This window comes from Tamandua tetradactyla, chromosome 8 (genome assembly GCF_023851605.1).
Source record: "Tamandua tetradactyla isolate mTamTet1 chromosome 8, mTamTet1.pri, whole genome shotgun sequence".
Classification (NCBI taxonomy): Eukaryota; Metazoa; Chordata; class Mammalia; order Pilosa; family Myrmecophagidae; genus Tamandua; species Tamandua tetradactyla.
This window is the reverse complement of record NC_135334.1, coordinates 124,025,225-124,042,751: the sequence shown is the minus strand read 5'-3', so window position 1 is coordinate 124,042,751 and position 17,527 is coordinate 124,025,225. Positions and strand designations below refer to the sequence as shown.

General features: G+C 43.9%; 1 protein-coding gene across 7 annotated transcripts in view; it reads right to left on the bottom strand.

Moving 5' to 3' along the window:
• Positions 1 to 17,527, bottom strand: part of MADD (MAP kinase activating death domain) — a 59,940-nt gene that overhangs the window by 29,200 nt on the left and 13,213 nt on the right. For 5 of the 7 annotated variants that reach the window (XM_077114606.1, XM_077114608.1, XM_077114607.1 and 2 more), the window contains exons 4-15: positions 16,366 to 16,669; positions 15,704 to 15,835; positions 15,145 to 15,258; positions 14,343 to 14,423; positions 10,769 to 10,947; positions 10,190 to 10,425; positions 9,835 to 9,991; positions 6,825 to 6,928; positions 6,559 to 6,743; positions 2,168 to 2,412; positions 1,815 to 1,954; positions 566 to 667 (exon numbers count right to left, since the gene is read on the bottom strand). In XM_077114606.1, the coding sequence (XP_076970721.1) occupies positions 566 to 667; positions 1,815 to 1,954; positions 2,168 to 2,412; positions 6,559 to 6,743; positions 6,825 to 6,928; positions 9,835 to 9,991; positions 10,190 to 10,425; positions 10,769 to 10,947; positions 14,343 to 14,423; positions 15,145 to 15,258; positions 15,704 to 15,835; positions 16,366 to 16,669 (1,979 nt within the window). The remainder of the gene's footprint in view (positions 1 to 565; positions 668 to 1,814; positions 1,955 to 2,167; positions 2,413 to 6,558; positions 6,744 to 6,824; positions 6,929 to 9,834; positions 9,992 to 10,189; positions 10,426 to 10,768; positions 10,948 to 14,342; positions 14,424 to 15,144; positions 15,259 to 15,703; positions 15,836 to 16,365; positions 16,670 to 17,527) is intronic. The other 2 variants (XM_077114609.1, XM_077114610.1) reach the window with 1 other exon arrangement.

Genomic DNA, 17,527 nt, shown 5'->3' with positions numbered 1-17,527 from the left:
ACTTCCTACCATAATTAAATACCAGCATAATACCCAGAGAAAACAAACAGAAGTCAGACCAAATTCAAGAAGTTCCTCAAACTGTCAGCGATCACAAATGAAACTCATGTAAAGTCTTCACTCCCCCGGAGCAGCCAATACTGCGCGGCCCACTGAGGGCCCTAAGCTGACATGCAGCCGATGTAAAGAGGCTTCCGGACTCTACAAACACAGCCAGTCTCTGCACGGCTGTCCTCTGGGGAACCCATGCCTCAGGACGGAGCTCACCTGCACACCCAGGCAGCCAACCGGCGGTGCCTGAAGACCCCTTTGCTAACCATGCACCTCTGACAAAGACCCCCAGGTAGCAGCCGTCTTACAGATGCGTCATCCTAAACGCGGAATGGCCTCTTCTTTAGCTACAGAGACAACCATCCAAGCCCGCGGGGTGCAGGGACAGTCACAAGAAGTGCTGTGAGGGGTGCAGCCAGGTCACGTGATTCAGCAGACACAGGCTCCCACAGCACCACAGGCTTAAAATAATTCCCAGAGAATCCTGGTTTGGTGAAAGGGGAGCCGCAGTTACCTTTCAGGCTAGGAAAGGGCGTGGTCTTCTCTCGGGCACCCTTGGTGGGCAGTGTGAGGTTGGAAAGACTGAAGCTGGTACTATGGTTCCGATAAAGGCTGCCTATCAACGAGAGGGTGTTAGAGTTAGGAGTTGGGGGGTAAACAATATAGCATTGTACCTCAAGGGATGTATCATCTCCACCTTCCTCCCTTGCAAATACAATCCCAGTTCCTCTGTCTTGGAAAGGGTCAAGTCCAACTTAAGGTAAACAGAGAAGCCACCACCAGGATTGCTTGTAACCCAGGAACAACCTCCTCTAACTACCACCAGTAACAGCCCAGTGCCTCCTGTTCTGCGAGCACGGCCTGAGAGCCAGGAGTTAACCGTGACTCTGGGCTGAAGGCAGTGCTGTCCCTGATCTCCGTAAATGCCAGCGACCTCACGTGTCCTCCAGGCCGGCTCTCTGCAGTCTCCAGTCTTTGACACTGCCTCCTATATCTAAAAATATTCTCTATGTACAAAAACCAATCTCAAAATATGTTATAAAAAGGTCCCTCACCAGTGATGGTGGAGTTATACAGAGAAGGTCGGGTTTAACAAATGAGTATGATTGCTGAATCATTATATTGATATTTCTTTTAGTCTTCAGTCTCTTAGAGTAGCTAGAAGTAAAAACCTAAAATTGTGGAATTGTAACCCATACCAAACTCTGAAATCTGATCTACAACCAATCGTTGTGATACACTTTGAAATGTATTGCTTTTTTGCATATATGTTATTCTTCACCAAAAAGAAAAAAGTCGAGTGTGGTGACGGATGCACAGCTATGTGATGATACTGTGAACCACGGATTGTACATGTCGGATGATTACGTGGTATGTGAATATATACTGTATATCAATAAAAAAAATCCCTCACCAGGTGAAGAATATATTCGATATATACCCGAAACAGATGTGACCAAAATCTCTCCACAAAATTTATGTACAAATGTATGACTCTGAACATAATGCCTACTTTTCAGTTGACCACTCAGCTGTCCTCTCTGAAACAGTCTGAAGCCCCAGGTGTAAAGGTGATAACAAACCTGTCCTTGTCCGGAACGCCCTCACCTGAAAATACCTTACTCTGCATCCCCCAAATGACCCCAACTGGGGCCTGGTGATGCCAACACAGCCTCTGTCTAAAGTCTGAGCCACAACCTGCCGTGGCCAGGCTCTGCTGGAGAGAAAATGAACTGAAGAACGAGAGAGCTTAAGGCACTTACTGGCGAAGGACATGATGCCGCCGAAGCCCTCCGTGCTGTTGTTGGAGACGGTGGAGGTGGGGGAACTTGCTCGAGAGTCTGACTCCGCCTCCGAGTCGCTTGCCAGCTTCAAGCTGTTGGGCCGCAGCAGCTTTTGAGCCCTTGGAATGCACAGGGGCACCTATGAGCCCCAGGCAAGGGCAGCTAATCTTGGCAGCGTGGGCCTTATGCTACCTCTCCCTTCCCACAGTCCTCCAGTCCCGACATCAGGGCACACCCCCTGGGGATGGCAGGACCACGAGGAACCCTCTCCCGGGGCCCACTTCCGTGAGGTCCTCCAGTCACCCATCTAGAAGGGATCCCCAGGCTCTCACCGATTGCCATTGACATGTTGGCTGAATCGGGGGGTGTAACTTTCCCCCTCCTCCTCCTCAGGGGGAGAGCCATACTGGGGCTCGAAGCACGGACTGTCAGATGTGGGCAGGCGCACTGACCCCTCTCCAATTTCTGTCGGACGCTTGTCCACGTTCAGTTTGCCGATGCTGGGAGGCACGGTAGGCAGAGGCTTGGAGATGCCTATTGCTGCCTCTTCATCCATCTCTGTGGAGTCAGCAGGTCCCTAAGGGTCATATTCAAAGAGAAGGCAGTCACCTGGGGCCCAGTGAGCTCATCTGCATTTTCAGTCTGGCTGGGCCAGCCCTCACCTGTCTCATGAAATGCACGGGTAGCACAATCCCAAGATAAGACACAGACCCAGAAAGAACAGCTTCTGATACTCAACAGAATGCCCGTCAGCTGGTTACAAACTCAAGAAACAAACAGCTCAGGGAATAAACCCCAGAGTTAACATTTAAAATATTAAAATGCATACTCTACAGCAAAAGATCAGAAGACAAAATAACAGGAAATGATGGCCCATCCAAAGGAAGAGGATAAAAATCCAGAAAACATCAACAAAGAAGACCAGACTGTGGACATGGTGGACAAAGACTTTAAAAAAATGATTTCAATATGCTCAGAAAGATGAAGGAAAATACAGAGAAAAAACTAAAGGATATCACTAACAGTCAATATGGTTGTGGAGATGAAGGAAAACACAAAGAAATCTCTAAAATAAATGAGGAAAACAATGAATGAACAATATGAGAATCTCAATAAACAGAAATTTTTAAAAGGAACCAAACAAAACTACTCGAGTTGAAGACCCACACTCACCAAAATGAAAAGTGCCCAGGAGGGTTTCAATAGGAGATTGAAGCTGGTAGAAGGAAGAATCAGTGAACTCAAAGACAAGACAACTGAAATGCTGAGAAGCAGAAAGAAAGAGGAAGTCTAAAAAAGCAAAAATAGCCTAAGAGGCGTCTGGGACACTATCAGGCATACTAATGTATGTGTATGCATTAGGGAAGTCCCAGAAGCAGAAGAAAGAGAGAAGGGGGCAGAAGGAATATTCACAGAAATGACAGAAAACTTCCCCCAAAATTTTAGCAAAAGACATGACTATGTGCACCCTAGAAGCCAAGAGAACACCAAACAGGGAAAACGTGAAAAAAATACACCCTGTCTCATATTGATCAAACTGTTGAATGCAAAGGACAGGAGAGAGCATTGAAAGCTGCAAGAAAAAAGCAGTGAACGTGGTGGCTCCACAGGAGACCAGGGTGGGTCTGCCACAGGATCCTGACACGGCATTTCTCAGTACGTGCCTGGAGGAGCCGAGTGTGGGACCCGAATGGACATCTGCACACTGGTGTTTGTGGCGGCAGTGATCCCAGTCCACAATGGATGGAAGTGGCCTAAGGGTACAACGAGGAATGGAGTGGTATTTACATACAATGGACTACCTGAGCAGCCTCAAGAAGGAATGAAGCTGTGAGGCATGCAACTAGATGAATGAACCTTAAGGACTGTATGTGGAATGAAATGTCAGGGAAAAAAGACAAATACTATCATGCCTCAATCATATGGACTAACCATGATATAAAAATTCAGTGAACTAAAGTCGAGCGCATGGGATATCAGGTTGGGGCATATGGTAAACTCTTACAGCAGTCACATATATTCAGATGTAAGTGTTAGAATAAATTCTAAGTTCTCAGATACTGAGCTGTTTGTATATAACATCGTATTTCTCAGAAACTTTGGGTATTTATGTGACACCTGAGACTCAGAGTTAGAGCTCTGAATCTATGAAGGCCAGCAGCTCCCCACATAGGAACTGTTAAAAAAGTTGAAGAAGTGATCAGACATTGAGTAGAGATATGAATGAAGCTGATCTAGATAGGACTAGGGTGAATCAGAAGACTGGGTAAACGATGGTATGGGTCACTTTTTTTTTTTTTTAATGCATGGGCAGGCACTGGGAATTGAACCCCGGTCTCTGGCAGGGCAGACGAGAACTCTGCCTGCTGAGCCACTGAGGCCCGCCCCATGGTTCACATTTTAAAACTTCAACTTCTGTGTGAGAATAAAGGGAGAGATGCTTATTTGGTGCATAAACCAAATGGCTAGTGCATTTCCTAATTTAACTTGTATGGTCAGTTTAATTGAACACCGTAAGTACATGGAATCTTGAATAGGGCATTAGATTTTGTCGGTCTGTCCAGGTTAGTGTGATGCCCTGATAAATCCCAGAGTGATTTGGGCAGTGAATAAAAAAGTGTTTGCAAAGTCCCCTTGGGGAAATGGGGAGAAAAGGGGAAATATTCAGTTTCCCATTTGGAGAATTTCTGATATTCTTGCAACGAGTGGGGGTGACCAAGTCAACAGGCCAAACCCTCAATCTTGGGATTTGCCCCTATGAGACTTATCCCTGCAAAGGACAGGCACTTGAATTAGGCCTAAGTCATCCCTAGAGAACCTCTTTCGATGCTCAGGTGTGGCCTCTCTCTTTAAGCCAACATGGCAAGTGAACTCACTGACTCCCAGGGGTATAAATCTCCCTGGCAACATGGGACAGAAATCCCAGGATGAGCCAAGTCCTGGTAATAATGGATTGAGAAAACCTTCTCGACCAAAAGGAGGAAGAGAGAAATGAGACAAAATATAGTGTCAGTGGCTGAGAGATTCCAAACAGAGACAGAGTCAAGAGGTTATCCTGGAAGTTATACTTATGCATTATACAGATGTCCCCTTTTTAGTTTATGGTGTAATGGAGAGGCTGGAGGGAAGTACCTGAAACTGTAGAGCTGTGTTCCAGTAGCCTTGTTTCTTAAAGATGATTGTATAATGATATAGTATTTACAATATGACTGTGTGATTGTGAAAACCTTGTGTCTGATGCTTCTTTTATCCAGGGAATGGACAGATGAGTAAAAAATACGGATGCAAAATAAAGAAATAATAAGGGAAGGAACAAAGGTTAAAATAAATTGAGTAGATTGAAATACTAGTGGTCAATGAGAGAGAGGTGTAAAGGGTAGGTATGTATGAGTTTTTCTTTTTTCTTTTTTATTTCTTTTGCTGGAGAGATGCAAATGTTCAAAAAAAATGACCGTGGTGATGAATACACAACAATGTGATGATACTGTGAGCCACTGATTGTACACCCTGGATGAAATGTTTGTATGTTTGTATGTTAAGTTTTTAAATAAAAATATTAAAATCAGGAGGAAAAAAAAGAAAAAAGCAATGTATCATGTACAAAGAAGTCCCAATGAGATTGTGTCGATTTCTCATCAGAAACCATGGAAGTAAGAAGGCACTGGGTTGAAGTATCTCAAGTGCTGAAAGAAATAATTGCCAACCAAGAATTATATATCAAGCAAAAGACTGTCTGAAGACAACATCCTTTGCTATATCCCCAAGAAATGCACCTCAAGGAAAAACCACGAAGGCACCAGATTCTCTACACGATGACCCAAGTTGAATGCTCCATTCCCACCTTCATCAGAATGATAAATAACTGCTTGTCCTCAGGTGGCTTTCCCAGGAGTTCAGGCCTCTGCCATCGAATTCAAGGGACAGGGTGTGGGTGGGGACTAGCGAGTTAAGATTTAAAATGTGCAGTTTCTGTTTGGGAGAATGGAAAAGTTTGGTAATGGATGGTGGTGGTGGCACAATGTTGTGAATGTAATTAACAGTACTGAATTAAACATTTGAATGTGCTTAAAAGAGGAAATTTTAGGTTGTATATTTGTTACAAGAATAAAAAACTATTTTAAAAAGTCCATGGGGGCGGGCCACGGTGGCTCAGCAGGCAGAGTTCTCGCCTGCCATGCCAGGGACCTGGGTTCCATTCCTGGTGCCTGTCCATGGAAAAAAAAAAAAAAGAGAAAGAAAGCAAAAAGTCCATGGAACTGCACAATACTGTGAATCCTACAATAACCACAGGCTACAGTTAATAAAACAAATCATAAAAAAAGTACTCTCATCAATTGTAACAAATGTACCACACTAATGCATGCTGTTAATAATAGTTGGTATATGGGAACCAACTGTATTTTACACATGATTTTTCTGCAAACCCACAATTTCTCTAATAAAAAAGGGGGGGGGATGCATGGGAAAACATCTCTGCGATGCCCTTATCCTCCAGTCACAAACTATATAAGGGGGGTCTTGGCCATACCCTGGACAAAGCCCGATGGCCTGCTTCTGGGGCCAAAACTGGTTCTGGTAGGCCCTAAGCTGTACGGCCTAAGGAAAGGAAGACAGGAAGGTTGAGAGGAAAGAGGCATGTTAATGGCTACGACGCGGCTTTCCGTGGGATGAGGCCCACGTCCCAGCAGCTCTCATTCCTGTACCCCTCCAAGTCCTTACGTACAGAGCCGGCTCCACAGGTGACGCTGCTGAGGCTACTACTGGCAGTGGAGCTGGAGCGCAGTGGGGGGTCCTCCTGGGGATTCTCGCTGTCTGGGCCAGGACCCTCTACTTCCTTCTGCTTCTGCAGCTCCTCAATTCCCACCTCACTGGCGTCCCCCAGTGCCGCGTGCGTCAGAGGGTCCACATCTGCCAAAACCCAAGGGTTTCCACCATATTGCCCCAGAACCCCAGACCCTTCCCAGAGCGCTCATTTCCCCAAGTACTTACTGGGGGTATCGCCATTGATGTCACATTTCATCATCTCACTGACAAAGTCACCAAGGGACGAGTAGGAAGAACTCGAGTCGTCATAATCCATGCTATCACTGCCACTGCAGAGTGAAGAGCAGGAAACAGAAATACAGGACAGAAAAAAGAACACACAATCGGCATTAGGAAAAATAAAAGTAAGTAAACTCACTAACCTCCCCCTTACATGGGACATGCCTTTCAGGGATGTAAGTCTCCCTGGCAACATGAGGCAAAACTCTCAGGGATGAGCCTGGCGCTGGCATCATGGGATCAAGAATGCCTGTTTAAAAGAACAGTAAGAGGCACCCCCAGAGCACCTCTCTTGTTGCTCAGATGTGGCCTCTCTCTCTAAGTCAACTCCACAGGCAAACTCCCTGCCCTCCCTCCTACATGAGACATGACTCCCAGGGTGTAAATCTCCCTGGCAATGTGGGCTAAGATTCCCGGGGATGAGCCTGGCTCTGGCATTGTGAGATTGAGAAAGCCTTCTTGACCAAAAGGGGGAAGAGAGAAATGAGACAAAATAAAATTTCAGTGGCTGAAAGATTTCAAACAGTTGAGAGGTTACCTTTGAGGTTATTCTTTTTTTTCTTAGTTACCCAGATAAAAATTTTATTAAGTAACACAATTAAATTCAGTGGTAAAGTAGAAACAAATTAACTTTTTAAAAAAACCTTTTTATTGTATAATATAACATACATAAAAAGCAAAGAAAGAAAAAAGCAATAATTTTCAAAGCACTCTTCAATAAGTAGTTACAGAACAGATCCCAGAGTTTGTCATGGGCTACTATTCCATCATCTCATATTTGTCCTTCTAGCTCCACCAGAACACTGCAGGCTAGAAGGAATATATATACATATTTTCATCATTACAATCAACTTTTTTTTCTTTTCTGTGAAATATACACAAAAAAGCAATAAATTTTAAAGCACATTGCAACAATTAGTTGTAGAACAGATATCAGAGTTTGGTGTGGGTTACAACTCCACAATTTTAGGTTTTTCCTTCTAGCTGCTCTAAGATACTGGAGACTAAAAGAAATATCAATATAATGATTCAACAATCATTCTCATTTGTTAAACCCTACCTTCTCTGTATAACTCTGCCATTTCCTTTGATCTTTCTCCCACTTTTAAAGGGTATTTGGCCTATGCCCATTCTAAGTTTTTCACGTTGGAAGGGGTTGTCAACAACATGGGATAGGACGATGGAACTAGTTGATGTTCTGGAGAGGCTGGCCTTTCTGAATTTTAGAACTTACTGGTCCAGGGAACCATCTGGAGGTTGTAGGTCTCTGGAAAGTTGCCCTAGTGCATGGAACCTTTTAGAATCTTACATAGTGCCCTAGATGTTCTCTGGAATTGACTGGAATGGTTTTGGTTGGGGGTTGGCAATCTATGATAGGTAGCAATATCTAACTGAAGCTTGCTTAAGAGTGACCTCCAGAGTAGCCTCTTGACTCTACTGGAACTTTCTCAGCCACTGATACCTTATTTGCTCTACTTCTTTCCCATCTTTTGGTCAGGATGGAATTGTTGATCCCACAGTGCCAGGGTCAGATGCATCCCTGGGAGTCATCTCCCAGGTGACCCGGGAGACTTCTACCCCTGGATGTCATGTCCCACGTGGGGTATCCTGGAAGTTACTCTTACACATTATATAGATATCCCTTTTTAGTTTATGGTGTATTGGAGTGGCTGGAGGGAAGTACCTGAAACTGTTGAACTGTGTTCCAGTAGCCCTGATTCTTGAAGATGATTGTATTATGATATAGCTTTTACAATGTGTGACTATGTGATTGTGAAAACCTGTGTCTAATGTTCCTTTTATCCAGGGTATGGGAAGATGAGCAAAAAACTAAGGATAAAAATTGAATAAATAATAGGGGGATATAAGAGGTAAAAAAAGGGAGGGGGTAGCTCGCAATACCAGCAGTCAATGAGAGGGAGGGGTGAGGGCTATGGCATGTATGAGTTTTTTCTTTTTTATTTCTTTTTCTGGAGTGATACAAATGTTCAAAAAAATGATCGTGGTGATGAATACCCAACTGTGTGATGATCTTGTGAGCCGCTGATTGTGTGCTATGGATGGACTGTGTGTGTGGGAAGATTTCTCAATAAAAGTATTTTTTAAAAAAGAATGCCTGCTTAACAAAAGGGGGAAAAGAAATGAAACAAAATAAGGTGGCTAGGAGATTTCAAATAAGAGTTGAGAGGTCATCCTGGAGGCTACTCTTATGCAAGCTTCAGCCAGATATTACAAATCACCATGATAGACCAAGCCCAACCAACAGTATTCCTGAAAACCCTAGAGAAAATCCAGGTCTCTATTGTAGACCCTATAAAAGTTTTACTTGTTAAGTTTATTTTTCAGAAACTGAAAACCTCCAGATGGTTCCCTTGCCAGATAAGCCCTGAAACTCAGAGGTACCAGTCTCTCCCTGAACAGTAAACCAGTTTCATCCCCCTACACCATGATGTCAATACCGTTTTTCAACATGGAGTTAGAATGGTCGTTGCCCAAATCCCTGAATATTGAGAGACTGAGCAAATGAGGAGGACTTGTAACAGACATGATGGGATTTAACAAAGGAGTATAACTACTGAATCATTATATAAATACTCTTTTTAATTTCTAGTGTATTAGTACAACCAGAAGGAAATACCTTAAATTGTGGAAATGTAGCTCATACATACTATAAATTTGCTCTATGACTACTTGCTAAATTATAATTTGAAAATTTTCATTTTTCTGTATATACACTATATTTCACGATAAAAAATTTTAAAAAGGCGGTGGTGGGGGGACACTCCTACCTCAAGCCCAGGGAATAAAATAAGGAAGCCAAGAAAAAACAATCAGCTAAAATATAGCCCAAGACCTCAAAGACTGATCTAAACCCTTGAAGTTTTGCCCCACTGTGCTAAATGAGGGCTGGTGACAGCCTCCCAGCCTTCGGTCCTGCGCTGTAAGGGGTGCTCACCTGTCATCAGTCGGGTCAGAGTCAGACACGCGATCTGGCGGCGCGCTCAGTGCCTCGGCCAGCTGAGAACCGCTGTCGTAGACCCGATAATGGATAGGCTGCAGCTGGTGAGCGTACCATTTTGGCTTGTCACCAATGAGGGCTGGATCGAACATACCTACCCAAGAGGGAAAAGAACGGCATTAGCAGCAGGGGGAAGAAAAGGCAAGCAGAACAAAAAAAGAAAAGTAGGAAGAAGCCTAAAGCAAAACAGGAATGGAAGGGCAGATAAGGAGGAGAACTGAAAAAGGCAAAAAGAAGAACGATGAGAGGGACAGAGACGGAAAGTGGTCAGAGCGGAAGGTGGGGGACTCACTGTTGTGAATTCGCTGGAAGGCGTAGTTGGCGGGATTAAGGATCCATTCTCCAAAGTATTCCACAGCCTGCGTCCTGGCCAGCTTCTCGGCGAAGGGAGTCTGCCGGGGACGTGAAGCTAGGAAGGAGCCAGCTTGGAAAGCGACCACGGGCCGAGGGAAGAGACGCAGGGTGCGCGTGTGCATCTGGAAGCCCTGCAGCACGTTGGGGGAGTTGAAGAACCGCACCATGGCCACTCTGCGGGGGGGACAGGAGGCCACCTGAGTCCTGGTCCTTGCAGGGGAAGAAGTCCTGCGAGCCGCAGTCTCAGAGCACCTCCCACAGCCACCATTCAACAGGCTTCCAGCATCAAAGGAGACAGAGTTTCAAAAATTATCAATCTCTCTTTTCACCCGACGCCTCAAAGTGGGTAACATACTATTTCCTTCTTGCTTTTACTAAGAGGGCAGATATAAGCCAAATATCATACCCATTTTATATATAAGGAAACTGGCTCAGGGAAGCAGTCTGCCCCAAATTCACTGAGAGAGCAGAGAGGCCAATTTAAGAACTCATGATTGCAGATTCTGCTTGGCCTCACCTGGTAGCGACATCCACGGAGTCCACATCGTTGCCATAGATGAGTGGATTGAACTCAGTGGAAGGCGTGGACTGCAGGTCATTAGAAGGCCTCCCCAAGAGAAGTGGGACATCCTGGCCCTCGTGAAATTTCTCCAGATTGAGGATGGGCTGGGTATTAAGACTCATGCTGGCTAGGGCCTGTGGAATAAAAAGAAATCTTCACACAAAACAGATTTCTGGGAGACAAGCTATTATCATCTAGCAAAGAGCTTTCTTAAAGTTTCTACATAACACTCTCCACTGAAAAATTCTGCAACAAAGAACTGTGCTAATTTGCAAATTATGGGCAACCTATTTCACAGCCTTAATCTTTGAAATAAGAATAAGAATCCAAATTTTTAGTTTTTGAAAATAATCTTAATTATATAGATCTCCAGCTCAAGCCAACCTAGCTCAAAGTAACTTGATTAAATCTGAAGTCCAGGGCAATGGTTTTCAAACTTGAACCATGAAATATTGTTTTTCAATTGAAACTTTATGTGGAGATAGAAATAGCTGAAACAAGTAAAAGTAGAGCTTCCCTGAGGGGCACAAGGGCACAAGGAACCAGAGCCTCAGGGCGTAGAGCTCTCAGCTTAATCACGCCTACGAGGCTCCACGGAGCAGCGTGAAAACCCTGTTCCGGACCAACAGTGCTCAAACTTAAATGAACACAGGAACAACCTAAGGTGCAGAACTGCAGAGGCTAATTCAATGGGTCTGGGGTGATTCTGTACTTTTAACAAGCCCAGGTGATGTGATGGTCTTGGGACCATCTTTAAGTAGCAAGGGTCAGAGTACAGGACCAGTGAGCCCAGGGACCTAGCTCCTACCGCAGTTAACATGTGGTCCCCTGTGCCAGCCCTTCCATACTGAAGCACTCATCAGGAATAAAACACAGCAACGGAAGACAGCTAGAGAAATCTCTGAACTGGCAACCTTCCCTAGACTCTGCAGTAACAAGACATTCTACATCAGCAGGGATGAAACAAGTGAGATGGAGAGGGATGACACAAAATGACCCACTTAAATCCAAATAGATAAAACCTGAAGGTACTAAGAACTTCAGACAATACAGAGATTCCTGAAGACCCTTCAGAAGAGAACAGGCGTTCCCAAAATTAAATACAGTGCTATCAGGGGCCTAGATTGTAAGCTTCTACAGCAGACACATTAAGTCTGGAGTGGTGATTATTATTTCTGGATTTTGAGAGGCTGTTTTATATATGCAACCTGATATTTAGAGATAAGAATGAAGTCTAACAGGTTGGGGTTAAAGCAATTCAGAACATAGGGGTAAGGAAGACAGTGTCTTTATTTTAGAACCACACATACTCTTTGAGACCTATGGAAAACAGATTTATTTGGTCTGGAACTGAAATTTTCTGTTGTGCATAATCTAATTCAACCTATCTGTATAGCTCATCTGAAAAACTGAAACACAGGGAGCACAAAGTAAGAAAGAGGTCCTTTAATCTTGGACAGATTATTGTAATGCCTGGATACATCCTAGAGTATATTAAGCAAATAATCAAAAAGTATTGGCAAAGTTCCCTGAGGGAGAAAGAATATGGAACTATTAAACCTTACCATCAGGGAATCCCCTGATACTGTGTCAAACTTTAGTGACACCCAAATCAATAGGCCATGCCCTTGATTATGAGGCTTACTCTTGTGAAGCTTATGTAGGGAGCGGAGAAGCTTAGACTACCTATAGGCATGCCTGAGAGTTACTTCTGGAGGACCTCTGTGGTTGCTCAGATGTGGCCTCAGTCTCTCTAAGCCCAACTCTGCAAGTGAAATCATTGCCCTCCCCCCTACGTTGGACATGACCTCCAGGGGTGAAAGTCTCCCTGGCAACATGGGAGAGGACTCCCAGGGATGAATCCAGACCTGGCACTGTGGGATCAACAATTCTATCCTGATCAAAAGAGGGAAAAGAAGTGTAAGTAATAAAGTATTAGTGGTAGAGGGAGTTCAAATAGAGTCAAGAGGCTACTCTGGAGGTTGCTCTTATACAAGCTTCATTTAGACTTTGCTACCTATCATAACTTGCCAAACCCCAACCAAACCTATTCCAATCTTAAAGAACACCTAGGGCAATATATAAGATTCCACAAGGGTTTCCAGGCACTAGAGTAACTTTCCAGAAACCTACAACCTGCAGGTGGGTCCCTGGTCCAGATGAGTCCTGACACCTAGAGGGCCCAGCCTCTCCAGAACATCAGATAGTTCCATCTCCCTACCCCATATTAGTGACAGACCCTTCCAACAGCAAAAATTCAGAATTGCCATAGGCCAAACACCCCTCAAGAGAGGGATGGAAAGATCAAAGGTGATGGTGGAGTTATACAGAGAAGATAGTATTTAACAAATGAATATGAATGCTGAATCATTAAAGTGACATCTCTTTTATCCAGTATTGTAGAGCAGCTAGAAGTAAAAACGTAAATTATGAAATTGTAATCCATGTCAAACTCCGAAATCTGTTCTACAACGAATTGTGGTGCTGTTGCTTTGAAATTTATAGCTTTTTTTGTACATATGTTATTTTTCACACAAAAAAAAGAAGGAAAAAAAGTCGATTGTAATGATAAAAAAACATTTAAGCCCTGTAGCCTCCTATGTTTTGGAGCAGCTAGAAGGAAAAATATGAGAGGATGGCAAGGTAGCCCATAACAAACTCTGGGATCTGTCCTGTAACCACTTATTGAAGAGTATTTTGAAAACTAATGCTTTTTTATTTCTTTGCTTTGTATATAATTGTACAATAAAAAAACTCAGAACAGAACAGTGCTGTTTACTGCTGGTCCTCCATAACACACAGAGCAGGGCGAGGAAATGGAGACTTGTATTTTTTCTTCAGTACTGCACTTAGCATGCAGAAGACAATCAATCCATGAAAGTAGATTTAAGGGACAACTCAAAGAAAGGAACTTTTTTTTTTTTTTGGTGTGCTGTATGGCGGGGTCACATTTCATTATTTTTCCATGTGAGTAGCCTGTTATTGCAGTATCATTTGCTGAATGTTTTGGTTGTTTGTTTTGCTTGTTTTTTTAGGGGGGGAAGTGCATGGACTGGGAATCGAATCCTGGTCTCCCGCATGGCAGGCGAGAATTCTACCACTGAACTACTCTTGCACGCCCCTCAAAGGAGCTTTTGAAGAACGAACTCTGTAGGGTCCTAGGATCAATCCAAGGAGAAAATGTAAAAGGAGGCAGATTGTCCAAACTACTAACTCCTACTTTACAAGGCCATGAAGTCGGCAGGCAAGACAAGAAACAGGAATTGATGAGTTGTGTTACAGAGCACTGCTAGCATTAGAGGGTGGTAGGGGAGTCGATGAATTAGAAGGAATTTAAAAAGTGCTTTTTGAGATAATGTTCACCCTGCCACCCAGAAATGGGATGCAATATCTCTTAAGCTTATTTCCTAAACTGTCCATTCAAGGCTAATAAAATCAACATCACCTGAAGTTTGAAATGAAACTGGCTCTTAGAATAACTGTCTCCCTACTGCAATCCTATAGAATCTTTTCTTCATCCTTCACCTACCTGCTTTAAATGTTTTTTAAGCTCTAATGATTCTGGTTCTGGCAGGATAGGCAGCATTTCTGCATTGGTTGGGGCAATCACCTGCACAAGAGGAAAGATAATAGGTCTGATCTTAGAATTGCTCAGGAGTTTCTCTTACATAATGTTAATTAGCAAGAAGAGGCCATCCTGTATACAACATACCATATGACATAAATACATACACATTTCACACACTCAAATATATGATTTACATACATATCTGAAAGGAAATATACCTAAGTGTCATTGGTGATTATCTCAGGATAATAGGATTATAGTTTTCATTTTTATGTTTATTTGCGCTTGCTAAAGTTGCAATAAATATAAATAAAATGAATATATATAAAGTTACAATGAATATACAAAGTTTGAATCTATTCACACTGCAGATGCCAAATATAATTTTTTTTTCAAGTCTGCACCAAAAAACCAGCTTCTTACTGAAAACCACAGCTCAGAAAGCCATTAGGAGGTGGCCTACACCCTCGGGGGTGGTCCCGCAGCCATGCCTGGCCTACCGCTCTTGGAGACTGCAGGGGCAGAACTCAATGCTGGCAAAACTGAATCCTATAGTCCTTTGAGTTCCAGCCAAGAGGTGTTTTTTAACAACTTACTATTCAGTCAATGAAGTAAAAGCAGAATTGCAAAAAAAAAAAAAACTGATTTCAATCCATCTCATTATAGAAATCACAAAAACTGAGGTTCCCTTCCTGGGAGTAACCTAGAAAAACAGGACGTAACCCTATTCCAGACCCTACAAGGTCTCAGCCAAGACTCTCACCCTGCTGCTGTCCAGGTCCACTAGCCAAACGTCGTCCGGCATTTTGAAGTCCAGTTTGTAGAGGAAGAAGCTGGCAGGGACGCCGATGATGTATGGGGTTGGAGCCAGCAGCAGCTGTGGAAAGGACACAGAGCATAAGAAAACAAAGAATAAAACCTAGAATGATCAATCCATTTATTGAGGCAGGATTTTTCTACTTAAGGAAATTCAAGTCTATGACCCCTTCTCCAAGACCTCTTCAGCGTTTCTGAATGTTTCAAAATGCAGAACTTCTCAGATTTTAGAAAGGTAAAATGGTATGCATTCTGTACACTACGGAATACCAGCAGCAGGGCTGGGGCCAGCAGCCTGTAATCATTAACATTAACTGATAAATAAAGGCTATAAATAGTACTGGTTTGGACAACCTGTACAACGTGACCTCTACTGACCTGTAATCGTACAGGTCAGAGAAGATTTTGACAAGCAGGTTATGACAAGTGACTGAGGACCAGCACTAACTGATGACTTTCTTGGGCAGAGTTGGAAAAGAGAGGTGGCAAAGCCAGAAAAGACTCACCTGCTCTGCTGATGCCATACAGGTGGGAAGCAATGGGATAACAGGAAACATATATTCCAGGGGGTAAATCATTGCCACAAATGCCATCACAGACATGGAGAGAGCATTGTAGTCTCGAGACTGTAGCACCACCTGCCACAAGGCCATACCATAAGATCACTCAAGAGCAGAACAGAAGGTTTAGGGGAAAACTGCTTCCAGCACTACAGTTTATTTTGTGTTCCACCATCCCTCCAGCTCCAGGAGCTTGGTTTCTACAATCTCCACTGCCTCATGCCTCAGCCTGCCGGCTACCTCCCAACCCAAGCACTCCTGCCATACTCTTGGGAATCACTCCCTTACCATCCCCTGCTTGTGCAGCCTCACACACATACCCCCAGCCCCGGCATCTCAGGACAACTCACTGAAAGAAAACTATTGATATTTCCAGATAACTAGGTCAGAATAGCTAAGGATAACTCAAATGGGTAGCATGTCCTATGAATATATTCCCCTACAACACCTTAACTCAATCCACACCTACTTAGCACCTGCTGTATACCAGGCATCATGTTACTGCCTAGAGACAAAAGATGGAAAAGACGCAGTCCCGCCTTCAAGGGGCACATGGTCTAACCTCTGCCATACTTTCAGCTCTTACCCCAGGAAGCTGGCCCTCTCACCTTGTGCTCTAATAGGATGCAGGTTAGCACCTGAAGACAGGCATCAACACCCAGAAGTTCCAAGGGAAGGTGCAATGGGAAATCCACCAGGGTGAATCGGGAGGGGTCTGGAAGCGCAAAGGTCAGAGCTGGCTGAATCTCCTGGGGCAGGACCTCAACGTCCACTCTCTTCTGCCCGGAGACGGGCACGGGGGAGCGCAGCAACCGGTAGATCCAGGCCTCGATCTCTCGAAGGTCATGCAGAAGGGCACTTGACTTCTCCTCCACCAGCAAGGATCCAGTAAAAATGCGCCACATGGTATCCCTGAAGCAAAGACAGCAGGAAGCACACATCAGCCTCAGACGCTCATAACCCACTGCGACCCAACATGATCAGAAGGAGTACGGTGATGACAATTAGAAGACGTGTGTCAGTAGAAAAGCCTATCCTTTGGGCTCAGATAGGACCAGAGGTTGTATATGAGGGAGTGAATAATTTTGTTAAGAGTGTACATTGATAAAATATCTAGGAATAAATTTAACTAACGATGTAAAGGACTTGTACACAGAAAACTACAAAACATTGTTGAAAGAAATTAAAGACCTAAATAAAGGACATCCCATGTTCACGGACTGAAGACTAGATATGGTTAAAATGCTGTGGGGTGTGAACTGGGCACCCCAGATTGGAGATTTCTTGGTCTTGGATTATGGTGCTTGTGGACCCGCAGTAAATAAGACTTTCTGAGGACATTACTCCAGTTGAGGTGTGGCCAGCGGGATCAGTGTGAGCTTTGACCTGGGTTACCGGAGTACTTTATAAACAGAGTGAAAGCCAGACAGAGAAGAAGCCGCAAGGACCCACCAGAAGCTGGAAGTCAACAGACCCAGAGGAGAGAGGAGAATATGCCACCTTTCTATTGTCATATGACATAAAAGCTAAGAAACAAGGATTGCCAGCCAGTCCCAAAATGCCACAGCCTTCAGGGAGAAAGCATCACCTTGCTAACACCTTGATTTTGGACTTCTAGCCTCAAAAACATGAGCTGATAAATTCCTGCTGCTAAGCCAAGGCATTTATATTAGCATCTGGGAAACTAAAACAGATGTCAGTTCTACCCAAAGCGACTTCCAGATTCAGTGCAATCCCAATCTTTGCAGAAATGAAAAAACCAGTCATCAA